The following is a 13922-nucleotide window of genomic DNA, read 5'->3' on the forward strand; positions in this document are numbered from 1 at the left end:
TTGAACTCAGGGCCTGGGTGCTATCCCTGAGGTTTTTTTTGCTCTCTACCACTTGAGATACAGCTCCACTTCTGGCTTTTTTGGTGCTTAAATGGAGATAAGTCTCTCATAGACTTTTGTACCTGGGTTGGCTATGAATTACAGTCCTCATATCTCACCCTCTCAGAAGCTAGGGTTATGGGCATGATCCACTGGCACCTCTCCTGTCAGTGCATTTTTTTTTGTCAGTTGTAGGGCTTGAACTCTGGACCTGGGCTCTGTCCCTGAGCATTTCAGCTCAAGGCAAGTGCTCTACTACTTAGAGTCACAGTGCTACTTCTGGCTTTTTGATAGTTAATTGGAGATAAGAGCCTCATGGACTTCCCTGCCCAGGCTGTGTTTGAACTGCGATTCTCAGACCTCAGCCTCCTGAGTAGCTAGGATTATAGAGATGAGCCACAGGTGCCCAGCTGTCAGTGCATTTTTAAAGAACTGAAAGGAAGCATAGAAAGTAATAAGAGATATCTCTAAGAAGAGAAATAGAAATTGGAAAGGAATGATGATTATCTCATTTTACTGTGTCATTTCAACTTTTGAAACAGTGAATTCATTTGGCTAAAAAACTTGCCTAATTTAACCAATATGCTCAAGAAAGGTATTTATTTTATTTTTTTTGTCAGTTGTGGGCCTGAACTCTAGGCCTGGGCACTGTCCCTGAGCTCTTCAGCTCAACGCTAGTGCTCTACCACTTAAGCCATAGCACCAGTTCTGGCTTTTTCTGCTTATGTAGTGCTGAGGAATCGAACCCAGAGCCTCATGCATGCAAGGCAAGCGCTCTACCACTGAGCCAACTTCCCAGCCCCATCAAGAAAGGTTTTTAAACAACAAAATGATAACATATGTAGAGGATACCAGAACCTGAGCAAATTTGTGGATCAGAACTATAAGAGATAGTATTTGTCCAAGCTGATATAGTGAACAGAGTTAACAGTATAATGCAGGTTTCCTTAGTATCATAGGAAAACTGGATTCTAAAACCAGAGGGACAACTTGAGATGCCAATGGGAATAATTACTGTATCTAAAACTGTGTAAAGGGTCAGTTGTTGCTCATCCAGTCCACCATCTCAGTGAAATATAAAGAAAAAAGGCCAGAGGATTGTAATGAGATTCTGACATATCAGGTACAAGTATTCAGGAGAAAACTGTGGTAGCTTTTCTCTTCTTTGAGACTTCCCATTGCTAGTATCTGCCACTTAGAGTTACCCAATAAGTTATCTGACAATTAGAAAAAGAAATAAAATATTTTATCAGTATCTATGGAGACATTGTCTTAAAAAGAGTACCATGCCATAGTTAATGCTTAGATGAAGAAGTAGTAACAAGCTGTCTTTCTTGGCAAGATGTGCTCGTTACTGTTTTACATGGCAAAGCTAGGAAAGGGCTAATAGAAATCCAACTCAGGGTAATTGAAATTAAAAGGCAATTTATCAGGGTGTTTTTTTCCTCTGGTAATGGGTGGATGTTTATTTTCTAGCCCTTCAGAACAAAATATATCTGATTTATACTGTTTATTTTTTAAGTATTTAATGACATTTATTTACACATTTATCCATTCATTCTTTCTTTCTTTCATTGTTCTGTTACTGGGGCTTGACCTCCAGGCTCACGTGGGTATTTCATTCAAGGATGGTGCTCCACAACTTGAGCCACAATTCCACTTCTGGCTTTTTGCTAGTTAGTTGGAGATAAAGAGTCTCAGAGATTTTTTTCTGCCCATGCTGGCTTCTGACCTCCATTCTCAGATCTCAACCTATTGAATTCCTAGGGTTACAGGCATGAGACACCAGTGTTCAACTTTCAATGATAGTTTAATCATCAACTCAAACAACTTCTGTTTGACCCATTGAAACAATGAGATGTACAAGACGCTATGTCAAAAACTTTGCAATTTAGAGTAGGGGGATATAGTTGTGAAGATGGGAAGAAGGAATGGTAGGGGGAAAACAAAGGGGGAGGCAACAATGCTTGATAAGAAATGTACTCATTATTGGATGTATGACTCAAGTGTTAGATGCCAGCAGTGGATGAAAGTGTTAGATACCAAGTTCAAGTTCTAATTTTGGACCAAAAAAAAGTGACATTGGCTGGTACCAGTGACCCACACCTATAACCCTAGCTACTCAGGATGTTGAGATATGAGAACCATGATTTGAAGACATCTTGGATGGACCAATCCAAGAGAATCTTTATTTCTAATTAACCAGCAAAAAAACAAGAAAAATTTTTTAAAAAAGAAATGTACTCATTACCTTGCTCATGTGATTGTAACCCCTCTGTATAGTATTTTCACAATAAAAAACATATTTAAAAAAAAGGAAGCATCACTAGTAATTTTCAGGCATATTTCTGTTTTGAAAATGCACTTCATAATTTAATATCTCCCTAGTTATTAGGAATATGCAGTCAGTTTTGTCACTTTTTTAAGTAAAATTTGTTTATTTCTATTATATAAATACTTGAATCATGGCTGCTGAAAGCCCCTAGTGGGGCTGTGTTAGTCAGATGTCTATCACTGTGACAAAAGGCATAAAATAATCAACTTAAAATGAAGAAAAGTTCATTTTGGTTTATGAGTTCAAAATTTCACTCCAGGGGCTGGGATGGTGGCTCAGTGGTAGAGCGCTTGCCTTGCAAAATTTCACTCCAGTGGTCCAATTTACTTCATATTCTCTAGGAAACAAAGAGATATAGAAAAGGATCAAGGTCCCAAGACTCACTGCAAAGGCACAGCCCCAATGACTAGAAAACCTCCTACTGGAACCTATCTCTTAAAGATTCCACCACCTCCCAGGAGCACCATTTTGGCCACAAGCTTTTAACACATTGATCCTTGGTGGGTGGGGAGGCATTCCAAATCCAAACTATGACATCATCTGATTTACAAAATTATTGAAAGAGTAACAATAAGCTCTCATGGCAAAAAGTGAATGAATGAGAGGGAATGTGGTAGCTAACTTTTTGTTACTATGATAAATAACTGAGAAATGATTTCTACATATGTGTTTAGGAAAGTTTCCTTTGTCACACAGTTTCAGAGGCTTCAGATGATGGTCACGAGTTGCATTGCTATGAACCTGAGGTGAGGCTGAACATCACGGAAGGGAGCATGTAGTGGGGCATAGCAGTTCCCATCATGGTGGACAGAAGAGAGAGGAAGAGAGGGAGAAAGAGGAACATTTCTTTCCAGGAAATTTCCCCAGTGATCTACTTTCTCCAACTTGGTTTCATCTTTTACTTTCTACCCTGTCTCAACAATACTATCAGGTTTTTGAATCCAGCAGTACAGCACTTAATCCATTAATAAGGTCAGAGCTCTCAGGATCCAATCACCTCCTAATGTCTAGATCCATCTTCTAAGGACCAAGCTTTCAGTGAATAGGATTTTGGTTTTTGGGGAAACCTCATATCCATCTCATAATAGGGAGGCAGAAGATCAGCAACTATGGAGAATTAGAGCATCTCCATAGCAAGAAATTCAATGGGGATGCAAATGTAGCTCAGTGCTGCAAACAAACCACAAACAAACAAAACCATTGAGCCAACAATGTTGTCAGGTCACTACCACACTAGCTTCTCTGTGCAGATTTCTCTACTTCTGCCACCATGTGCCATAGACTTAGTTCTGGAAGGGCAAAGTCACTGATTCGCCTCATTATCTACAAACTGAGTAATGGTGCATGCCATTTACTGTAGCTGTATCTCAAAATACCCTTAGTAACTGACTTGCAAGGTCCTATAATGCAGAAAACAAGTTTATAACAAAACATTGGATGATACCTGAATTGAGTATAGCTTCCTTCCTTCCCTCCCTCCCTCCCTCTCTCCCTCCCTTTCTTTTTTCTTTCCTTCCTTCCCTCCTTCCCTCTTTTCCTCCCTCCTTCCCTCCCTCCTTCCTTCCTTTCTTCCTTTCCCACCTACTTTCCTTTCTTATTTCTTTCTCTTTTAAAGTCATTTCCTCTGAAAGATACACATATATAAATATAAGAAAATAGTGCAATGAATACACATTCTCTATAACCATCAACAAGTAACCAGCCTTATATTCCCATTCATTTTAATAAAGAATTAATGCAACCCAAGCAAGGTTGTAAGAAAGATTAGGACTGTTACTTGGAAGTGGAATAACCTGATAAGATACTAATAGTTATAAGTTTGAGAGTAAGTATGAGTTACATGCTTGGTATAGGTTATCTCAATATATCTTTACAATAACCTTGCTAGAATGGCATTATTATCTCAGTTTTTCAGATAAGCAGGCAAGTAAAAAAATTAGACTTGCCTAAAACAAGAGTGAATGGAAAGAATCAGGATTTCAATTTGAATGAATATAACTTGGGTTGTAACCAAAGCATTAACAGTGGCTCCTCTAGAGAGTGGAATTATGCATTTTAATTTTCTTGATTTTGCTTAGTTTTTCTGAGTTCTGTGGAAGTGGAATTAACAGCCCTGATCAGTATATGAATGCAGATATGCTGGTGGGAGCTATGATGTTTCTCTTTTCACTGATTTGCTGCTAGTGCATCCCTTTGAGGCAACTTCAAGAAACCTTCCATTTAAATAGCTTTCTGGAATATTGGGGGGGGTGGGGAAGGAGGGTTGGTGAAGCTCTAGGTAGAAGTGAGCCCAGTGATCATCATGAAGCTATTGCTACCCTGTTACTAAATATGCTTTGACTTTGCTAGACTGTATCTGGATAATCACACTATCTCAGGCAAAAAGTAATCTGCTCTGTTTCATCTGGACCAACCTATATGCACCATTGCTAGCATTATTTTGACAAGAAGCTAACATGGATGGCAATTTGTATAGAACCCATGTGAATGGATCAATTTTTTAAACATCCACTCTGTGCTATGTCTTATGGTATGCTTCTTCCCCTAGGTGACTCAAGTCACAGAACATTGAGCACAGGTATAGCTGAAGGAACAAGAAAATGTTGTTTAGTTTAGGAAAAAGATGGCCCCAAGGTGGAGGAGAAGGAAGAGTTGAAAGAGTCTAAAGCTTATTTTAAATTTTTCCAATTAAAATTAAATTTTTTCCAATTTAAATTGTTCCAATTGGAAGGATAATTCATACTATGGTAACACAGAAAAACATAGTCCATAGACAACACCAGGAAAGGCCTTCCTAGGGAATTAGCTAGGACTCCTGTGACATAGAAATAATTGATATAAGGTAAGCTTATGGGTTGTTCTGATATTACTAGTGATAAACTAACCTTGTAGGCATGTGGTGAACAGCTCCATTTTATTCATCTAGCTTCTGCTCCCTCTGGATTTCTTACGGTTTTATGGGATTATTAGTTACTACTCTTCACCTTAAACACAAAAATTGGAAACTATTAAAAGATAGTAGTTGTAGAATCCAATGGTTTGAAGAGATGATTTATGGATTCTGCTTCTTTGTTTTCTTTCCTCCTAGTTCCTCCTGTGTGGGCTCAAGTGAATATACAGCGAGAGCACAAATGTCCATCATCCAGACCCCAGTGTTCAGAACAGGTGATTAAAGGGGTCCTGGATCTCAAGAATACAGTGACCTACTTGTCAGAACTAGACACTGAGTTCAGGAATGGCCCAGCAGCAAGGGTGACCAGAGGAGAGTCTGAGAGTACTGACTTTCTTATGGCCTTTGGTTAGGGTAGGTCCTTTAGTTTGGGACAAACTGAAGATGAAGCTATGGAGACTAAGAAATACTCTGGAAATGGCTTTTAGCAAGATTAGTACAGATTAGTACAAGATTAGAAAGCAAAGCCAAGCTGGGTGCTGGTGGCTCATGCTTATAATCCTAGCTACTCAGGAGGCTGAGATGAGGATCTCGGATCAGGCCCAGGCCAGGCAGGAAAGTCTGGGAGACTTTTTATCGCCAGTCAACCACCAAAAATGTAGAAGTAGAGACAGCTGTGGCCCAAAGTGGTAGAGCTCTACCCTTGACCAAAAAAAAACCAAAAAAACAAAAACAGCTTAGAGACAGTGTTAGGCCTTGAGTTCAACACCCTGCAACTGCTAAAAAAAATAAAAAAAAAAAGCAAAGCCATATATAATAAAGGATTCATGGCAGAGATGTAATATTATGCAGTTGTCGGAACTAGGTAAACAGTGTCTGGGTCACTTAAAATTGTTTTTGCACAAAGAAATGATAAATATTTGAGACAGTAGATATGATAAATACTCTAATGATTTACCATTATTCCATATACACATGTACTCAAATATTACTTTCCTCATGTGTATACAATCGTGTGTTAATTAAATCTCTTTAAGAGAAAATGATGTTTTATAATATATTAATATGTTAATATAATAATATAGTGTTGTATAATAATATATAATATAATATAATACATTAATAGTGTATAATAACCATCATTTCATGGATAGGGAAAATGAGACTTAGAGAAAGGGAAAAAAGTTGTTTATGTCACTAAGCTCAATAGAATTTGGTTCATTCATTCAACAAGTATTTATCGACTACTGGCTATGCCAGGAAGACCCTTGGTGAGTTAGGGATGCAGTGGAGATTAAAGCATACAGGCTCTGCTTTCCTGAAGCTTTCAGTATAGTGGGAAAAAGACAGTGGTAATCAGGATTGTAATAACTATGGTGGGAGAAAATTAAAGTACTTAGGAAACCACAGAGGAGAAAGCAAGAGAGTTAACAAGAAACAAACAGCAAGACAGAATAGCTGAAATGACACAACAGCTGAGGTTAGACAGTGTCTTGGCTCTTAACCCAGGCAGCAGTTTCATGACCTAAATGATATTTCTAATTCCAGGGAGAAGGAAAGAAGGCAACACCCATGGCCTTGACCCTGATCTCAACATTCCTTTGTACTTGGCTGGTTTTATTTTCATGTTCCTCAGGAAGACTGAAGGCCCAGCAAGAGGAACACTTCAGTAAGTTCACGGACAACTGTCAGGTTAAATCTATAAATTGGAACAAACAAATATGAGAAAAACAAACATGAGAAAAACTTAGTTTTCTTCTACTTTGCCAAGGGCAAGCAGGCTAAAGAATGTTTCCAGAGATTAGTTGAGAGCTTCCTGAGGAAATTGAGGTTTACAATAAAACATGCAATTCATAACAGACAAGAGAAATAGAAACGATGTCCCATTTTGGTTTACTACTTTAACATGTCATCATATGTAACTTAGATATGTGCTAGAACCTAATGAAAACTTAAGGCTGCTATGTTTTGGGAAAGAACAGATATGATATATTTATATATCAATATAAACATAATCATATGTTACATATTACATAATATATAATCATATATTATATAAACTGCATTTGATATATTTTTGCATAGTATATTTTATATATTATATAATGTATATATCCATATACTAATTGTGAATCTTGAAGTAAACTTATAGGTACTAGCCCCTCATTTTAGCTATGATTAGAATATGCTTCTTCCTTCCCCACCGTGTTCCATCTCACAAGTGTTCTATGAATAGCAGGAATGTATACTCATTTGAAAGGGTCTGTACTGGTTCGTGTTGCCTTGAGAGGAGAGAACACTGAAAGCTTGTTCTGTGAGCAGAAGAATTATATTTCCTCAGCTGTTCCCACTGTTGCCACAACACAGCATTGCTAGGAATCGAGCAGGTCAGTCCCATCCCTGATGCCACTGAGTGAGGCTTACACTGGCAGAGCACAAACCCCTTGAAGTGTCAGGGGTAGCCTCAGAAGGAATGGCAAGGCCACGTAACCACAAGCTGTAGCATGAAAGACTGCCAAATTTCCATCTGAATGAAAGAGAAACCAGAACACTCTGGTGGAGATGCTGTGGGCAGGTTGAAAGAATGCATAAGTGCAAATGGATATGATGTCCCTCTTATGAAGGCCAAGAATATGATGCTTGCCCATGCTCTTCTATAGTTTTTTTTATAGATTTAATAGATAAAGCAGAGTGTCCTTAACCATGGGCTTTGTCCTTGGAGTGTTGCCAATGGATTATAATGGGAGCAAGATGTACTGATCCTCTTACAGTTTGGGACACACAGGGTTTAAGGGAGCCAGGGTCTACATACCAGTTACTACCAGCTGCTTGTTGAGCTTTATTTAGAGGACAGATAGTGTGGAACACAATCTGAAATTTTGCCTTCTATTCTCCACAGTCAGCCATACTGAGGACATTCCTGGCCCCCACTGCCTTACTGTGCATGCTGAGTATATGCAACAAAGTGATCAACTAGCAGAATACCCATTTCAGGGTAGAGGGGGAAGTGAGGAGAGAAACTGGATACCAATCTCAAATCTATATGTTGGATTACTGTGCTTGCTGTGAAAGTTCAGTTGGATTTGGTATTGATTTATATCATTGCCAGGTATTTCTTCATAGTAGCTATCAATGAAAAAAATGAGAAATTAGTAGAGTATTATTTATTTATTGTTAGTATGTGTAGTGAGGATGCTGTGACTCAAATCCAGTTCTTTGAGCACATTTATGTAAATACTATACCACGGACACTCATTCCTCAGCCAGTGTGTTCAACCATAATTTCATGGTAAGGAGGTGGCATAGTGATAGAGCATTAGCTTAGCATGTGCAAGGCCTGAGTTCTATCCCCACCACTACAAAAAAACAAAGAAAGAAACATGTAAACATATAAATACTATTTATACCGTGGTAAATTTTGAAATGATTAGTAAACATTAAAAAAAATCTGTTCAGCTGGGTGCCAGTGGCTCACACCTGTAATCCTAGGTACTTAGGAGGCTGAGATCTGAGGACTGCAGTTCAAAGCTAGCCTGGGCAGGAATGTCCATGAGACTCTTATCTCCAATTAACCACCAGAAAACCGGAATTGGCACTTTGCTCAAGTGGTAGAGCACTTGCATTAAGCAAAAGAGCTCAGGGACAGCACCCAGGCCCAGAGATCAAGCCCCATGACCAACACATACAAAAAAATCTTTTTATCGTGTACTTGTGACAACCAAAATTTTCACCAGTGATAACAAGGAAGGATTAAGAGTCATCATTACAGTCTCGATAGGGAATTGTATGCAGTCATTTCAAACACAATACCTAAAAGGCAATATTAGTTAGGTTCCAGTGGTTCACACCTGTAATCTTGAGACTGAGATCTGAGGATTATGGTTCAAAGTCATCCTGGGCAAGAAAGTCTGTGAGACTTTTATTGCCAATTAACTACCAAAAAGCCAGAAGTGGAGCTGTGGTTCAAATGATAGAGCACTAGCCTTGAAAGGAAAAGCTAAGGGAAAATGCCTAGACCCTGGGTTCAAGCTCTAGGATTGGTGTGCATGCACAGGTGTCTGTGTGTGTGCGTGTGCACGCACATATAACACATAGACACACATTAATATTGAAGGAATCAGGAGGCTAGTGGTGTTCTTTAGTCATAGAACACCCAGAATACCCTGAGTTCAAAGCCCAGTACCAAAAGAAAAGTTACATTGCAGGAATTTTACTGAAAAATAATTTGTATTATATTTATATAGTCAGCAGATATTTCCTAAATGTTGGGGACTCGTAATAGCTTCTAAGTTGATGCTGTGTCTATAGTGATCCTTAGGTACTGGGAATTGCTTTATCCAGCCTGTGCAATGTGACTGGCTCCCTGATCCTTCATTGCTTGAGCATCTATTTTTGCTTTGAATTCTCAGCTTGCCAACATCTAAGCCCCTCCCTCTCCATAGCCACTTTTCAAGGGTATTTCATGATTGTTACTTGTTTTCTAAGCCCCAAAGGTGTGGCTCAGATTTTTATTTCTGCCTGGTTTCAGGCTGCTTACAAGGACCTAATGTAGACAGATCACTCTAGCAGCTCCTGCAATCTGAGCTTTCCGTCAGCAGAGGAGATGGCCTATATTCTAAAATGTCCTTTAGGCCAACCACTGATCTTCTTTTGTTGTCTCTCTCATTTTACTGGGAACCTTCAGTTTTCCAGTCATGATGCAATATATTAATTGTCCAGTTTGCATTTATATAATCAATATTTTTATGATTGTTAACCTTGGGTAATTTTCTCCAAATGATTAGTCTTATGATAATATCTATCAATCAAGCTAAGCATAGATAAATGTATGTCAGTCGATGTTTTTGTTTTTAAATGACAAAGACTTCTTTGCATTTTTCTTTTTTTCTGTGAGAAAGTAATAAATTAAGGCATTTTTATGCATAAGTCACTTAGTAATTGCTTATTGAAAATCATTAACACTTTCCACTATTTTGCTTCGGTCAGGAAGATGCTATGGGTATTCTTGAAGTAAACAAATGGAAAAATACAATAAGCAATTTGAATTGTTGATTATAAATCCTTCAATTTGGAGTACATTTCCTTGATCTTAGAGCCTTAAATGAAAATTCCTCTGCTCAACATTCCTTTGCATCTATTATACTGACTCATTTCATGTAAAGAACTTTATTGTATGAAAGACCAACACAAAGAAGTGGTTTGAGTCCTGAAAAGAGGATAGCATTCCTTCTTCTACTTCATTCCATGCCCTTTCCAACACTTTTCTTAGTAATTCCATCACTTTATGTCTATTAGAACCGATAAGGACAATTATTTAAAATAAAGTGTCTAGGGACTCAAACTGCATCAGGCTTCTAGGCCTGAGGGTCAGGCATCTCATATTACAAACCTAGTAGATATGTCAACATGCAAACCCAGATTTTCTCCAGAGAAAAAATTTAAAAAGTTCATGGAACAGGAAGGGTCGATTAGAATCACTTAAAGATTCTGACATAGATCAGAAATTAGAGCTACAAAGGAGGAATGGAAAGTGGAAATAGAAAATACTTTTATTGAATATTGTACTGAAGTCCAAGGAGCAACCTTCATTTCCCCCATACTTCCTGTCATCTGCCATCTTGAGTGGCCACCCTTGGTTCAGTACTGTTTTAGAAACATTTTCTGTCAATGACAGACTTTCCAAACTCCTTGAACTCCGAAGTGGTGACCCATCTCTGCTTGAACATGCTCATACATGTTATGACCGATGCACCAATCCATGTAGAGAAACTTCGGTCAGGTGAAGCGGTGATTCTGATGGTTTGTTGTGGGGAAGTCGTCGATTTCAGTTCGTTCATGAGCCTTTCGCCGAGGCCAGGGAATAGTGTGTTGCCTCCTGACAGCACAATGTCAGCAAAGAGGTTGTTTTGGATGTCTACATCACACTTCTCAATGCTGCTACACACCATTTTGGTGATTCCTGGCTCCTGAATGCCTAGCAGTTCAGGTGTAAAAACTGCTTCAGGCAAGTGGCACAGATGATTATCCATGAGGACGACATGCCCGTCTGGCAATCTGTAGTATCTTTCAACTGCCGGCTGGCTGTTGGCTTCTTCAGCCTCCATGGCAACGAAGCACATCTTCTCTTTCATCTCATCAATATAGGTCTTGTTGAATATAGAAGAAAACATATAGCGTTTCAGAAAAAGGAGTTGGATGAGGCGTGTAGTTATATCTTTCCCTGCCACAGAGAGCTTGGCTACAGCATGGGGCATGGGGTAACCCTCATAGATGGGGACGGTGCAGGTGACCCCATCTCCACTCTCCACCACCAGGCCTGTGACACTGGCAGAGGCATAAAGTGCCCCCACCGCATGGTTGAAGAGGTACATGGCAGGAACATTGTATTTCTCAAACATGATTTCAGCAGTTTTCTCCCGAATCTTCTTTGGGTTCAAGGCGTGCTCAGTTAACAGTACTGGTTGTTTGTTAGGTTTGACTTCGAGCTCTCGCTTGAAAAGATGATCCCAAAGTTTTTCCATGTCGTCCCATCTCTTTACCACTCCACGCTCAATGGGATACTGTAGACATAAGCTGTTATATCGCTTCTGGGCTTCTTCGCCTACGAAGAAGATCTTCTGCTTGATTTTTGCTAGTTGCGCCAAAGGTACTTTTAATTTAGGGGAGCCCACAACAGAATCTATGACAGAACGAGGAACAACATCCCCAGAAAAGCCTGCTTTGCACAGTCCTGAGCCATTATCGAATATTACAGCGGGAACATCCAACACATGGGAATCAGACATAGATGCCCATGATCTGCAATTCACCAAGATGAAGAAAGAATACCAGGTTCAATACCTGGGAGTCTGGGTACTTCTTGTAGGTTAAGAGACAGCGAGTTCAAAGTTCTCAGTTTGTCACCCAGGTGAAGCTAACAGGCATTCTCCATTTTGACAGAGTACCTCTAGCTTCCCTGGAAATGTGTCTCCTTTCTGGTGGCCCAGAGCCAACTGAAACAAGGGTGTGTATACCGAGATAGTTGCCAGGTATGTAACAATGTAGCCATGGCAATAGTTGCCCTCAGTGATACTCAGAGGGGGTGGGGCTTGTGAGCCATCAAAACTCACTCTGTGGTGAGAAGGAAAGCAGAGGAAGACAAACTATGCCTACTACAATTTTGAGTTGCCTAAAAATCCCAAACAGGCTGAATTTCACAGCAAATTCAGTCTACAGTGTTACATTAAATGATTTGTTTTACACATAGATTCAGTGAATATATATATATATATATATATATATATACATATACACACAATATATACTGAATGTCTATGTATGTGTGTGTATACACTGAATATATATCCAATGTATATATTCTCTCTTTCCCTCTCCCCTGCCCCTATATAATATATGTGATCAGGAAAAGGGAACACTTCTGTACTTGGGGAATTAAAAATAACCATAATGCCACAACTGAGAAAGGAGTTATGAGAAATAAAAATTCAACTGTATCTCTGAGGTACATAGAGAATTAACTATCTCAACCTGAGTACAGATATGTAAATACATAGGTGATGGAGGAGTGGTATGTGATAACAGCTTTGTTACCTACCTACCATAACACTGAGTACTCTTTGAACCCAAACAGTGGCCTGGGACTTATCCCAGAGAACTGCTGTCTTTTCTTGTTGAGCTGCTATCTGTGAGAAGTAAAAAATACACTTTTGTTCACTAGAAGTATGAACTAATGGATATACCTAATGCGCTTAGAACAGTCTTTTTGTTTCCATTTAAAGTTCTTTTCCTTTTTCTTTTCCTTCCTTCCTTCCTGCCTTCCTGCCTTACTGCCTGCCTGCCTGCCTGCCTTCCTTCCTTCCTTTTTCCTTCTTTCTTTCTTTGCCAATTCTTAGGCTTGAACTCAAGACTAGTGCATTCGCACTAGAGTCATAGCTCCACTTCTGGCTTTTTGGTGGTTAATTGGAGATAAGAATCCCATGGACTTTTCTGCCATAGCTTTGAATCATGATCTCCAGATCTTAGCCTTGTAAGTAGCTAGGATTACAACTGTCAGCCTCCAGTGTCTGGCCATTTTCCTGTTTTTAGCAGTACATAAGATAACTTTCATATAATATATACTCCATCTGTTTTTTGATCTACTCATTTTTGTGGTTTTGCCATATTTGGATATAAATGCTCATGATAAAGTGAATGTTAAGAATATTTTTCTCTCATGAACTATCACAGGACTCTTTCATTTTTACCACTGATTATACAATTCTTCTTATCCTTTAAGCACTAGATGGATATTTTGTTTCTGCAAACGTTACCTTTTCTTTTTTATCTACATGAAGTGATATGATAGGCAGCCTTTTATCTCTGGCATCAGTCACTCTGCTAAATGCCTTCAAGCTCTAACTTTTGTTTGGCTATAATACATTTTGATTATTGATATACATAGAGATAGATAGATAGATAGATAGATAGATAGATAGATAGATAGATAGAGATAGTTGATAGATATTTAGTATTTTCAGCTCTGGTTTACTATAAAATATGCTCCGAGAAACAATCCAGTATATGTTTTATGTGGACTTATGCTTTCATTTCTCTTTATCAGGTACAGATATTAGGCTTCCATGGGGTAGTGGAACAGGAGATACATATTTTAGAGCACTG

The 13922-nt window shown here is 38.9% G+C and overlaps 1 protein-coding gene across 1 annotated transcript; it reads right to left on the reverse strand.

Moving 5' to 3' along the window:
- Positions 1-10912: 10912 nt before the first annotated feature.
- Positions 10913-12049, reverse strand: LOC122109967 (actin-related protein T1-like). Its single transcript, XM_042682438.1, has one exon. The coding sequence runs from the start codon at positions 12047-12049 to the stop codon at positions 10913-10915; it is 1137 nt and encodes a 378-aa protein (XP_042538372.1).
- Positions 12050-13922: the final 1873 nt, after the last annotated feature.

Source organism: Dipodomys spectabilis, unplaced genomic scaffold, assembly GCF_019054845.1.
Source record: "Dipodomys spectabilis isolate Male_0828 unplaced genomic scaffold, ASM1905484v1 ptg000071l, whole genome shotgun sequence".
Lineage (NCBI taxonomy): Eukaryota > Metazoa > Chordata > Mammalia > Rodentia > Heteromyidae > Dipodomys > Dipodomys spectabilis.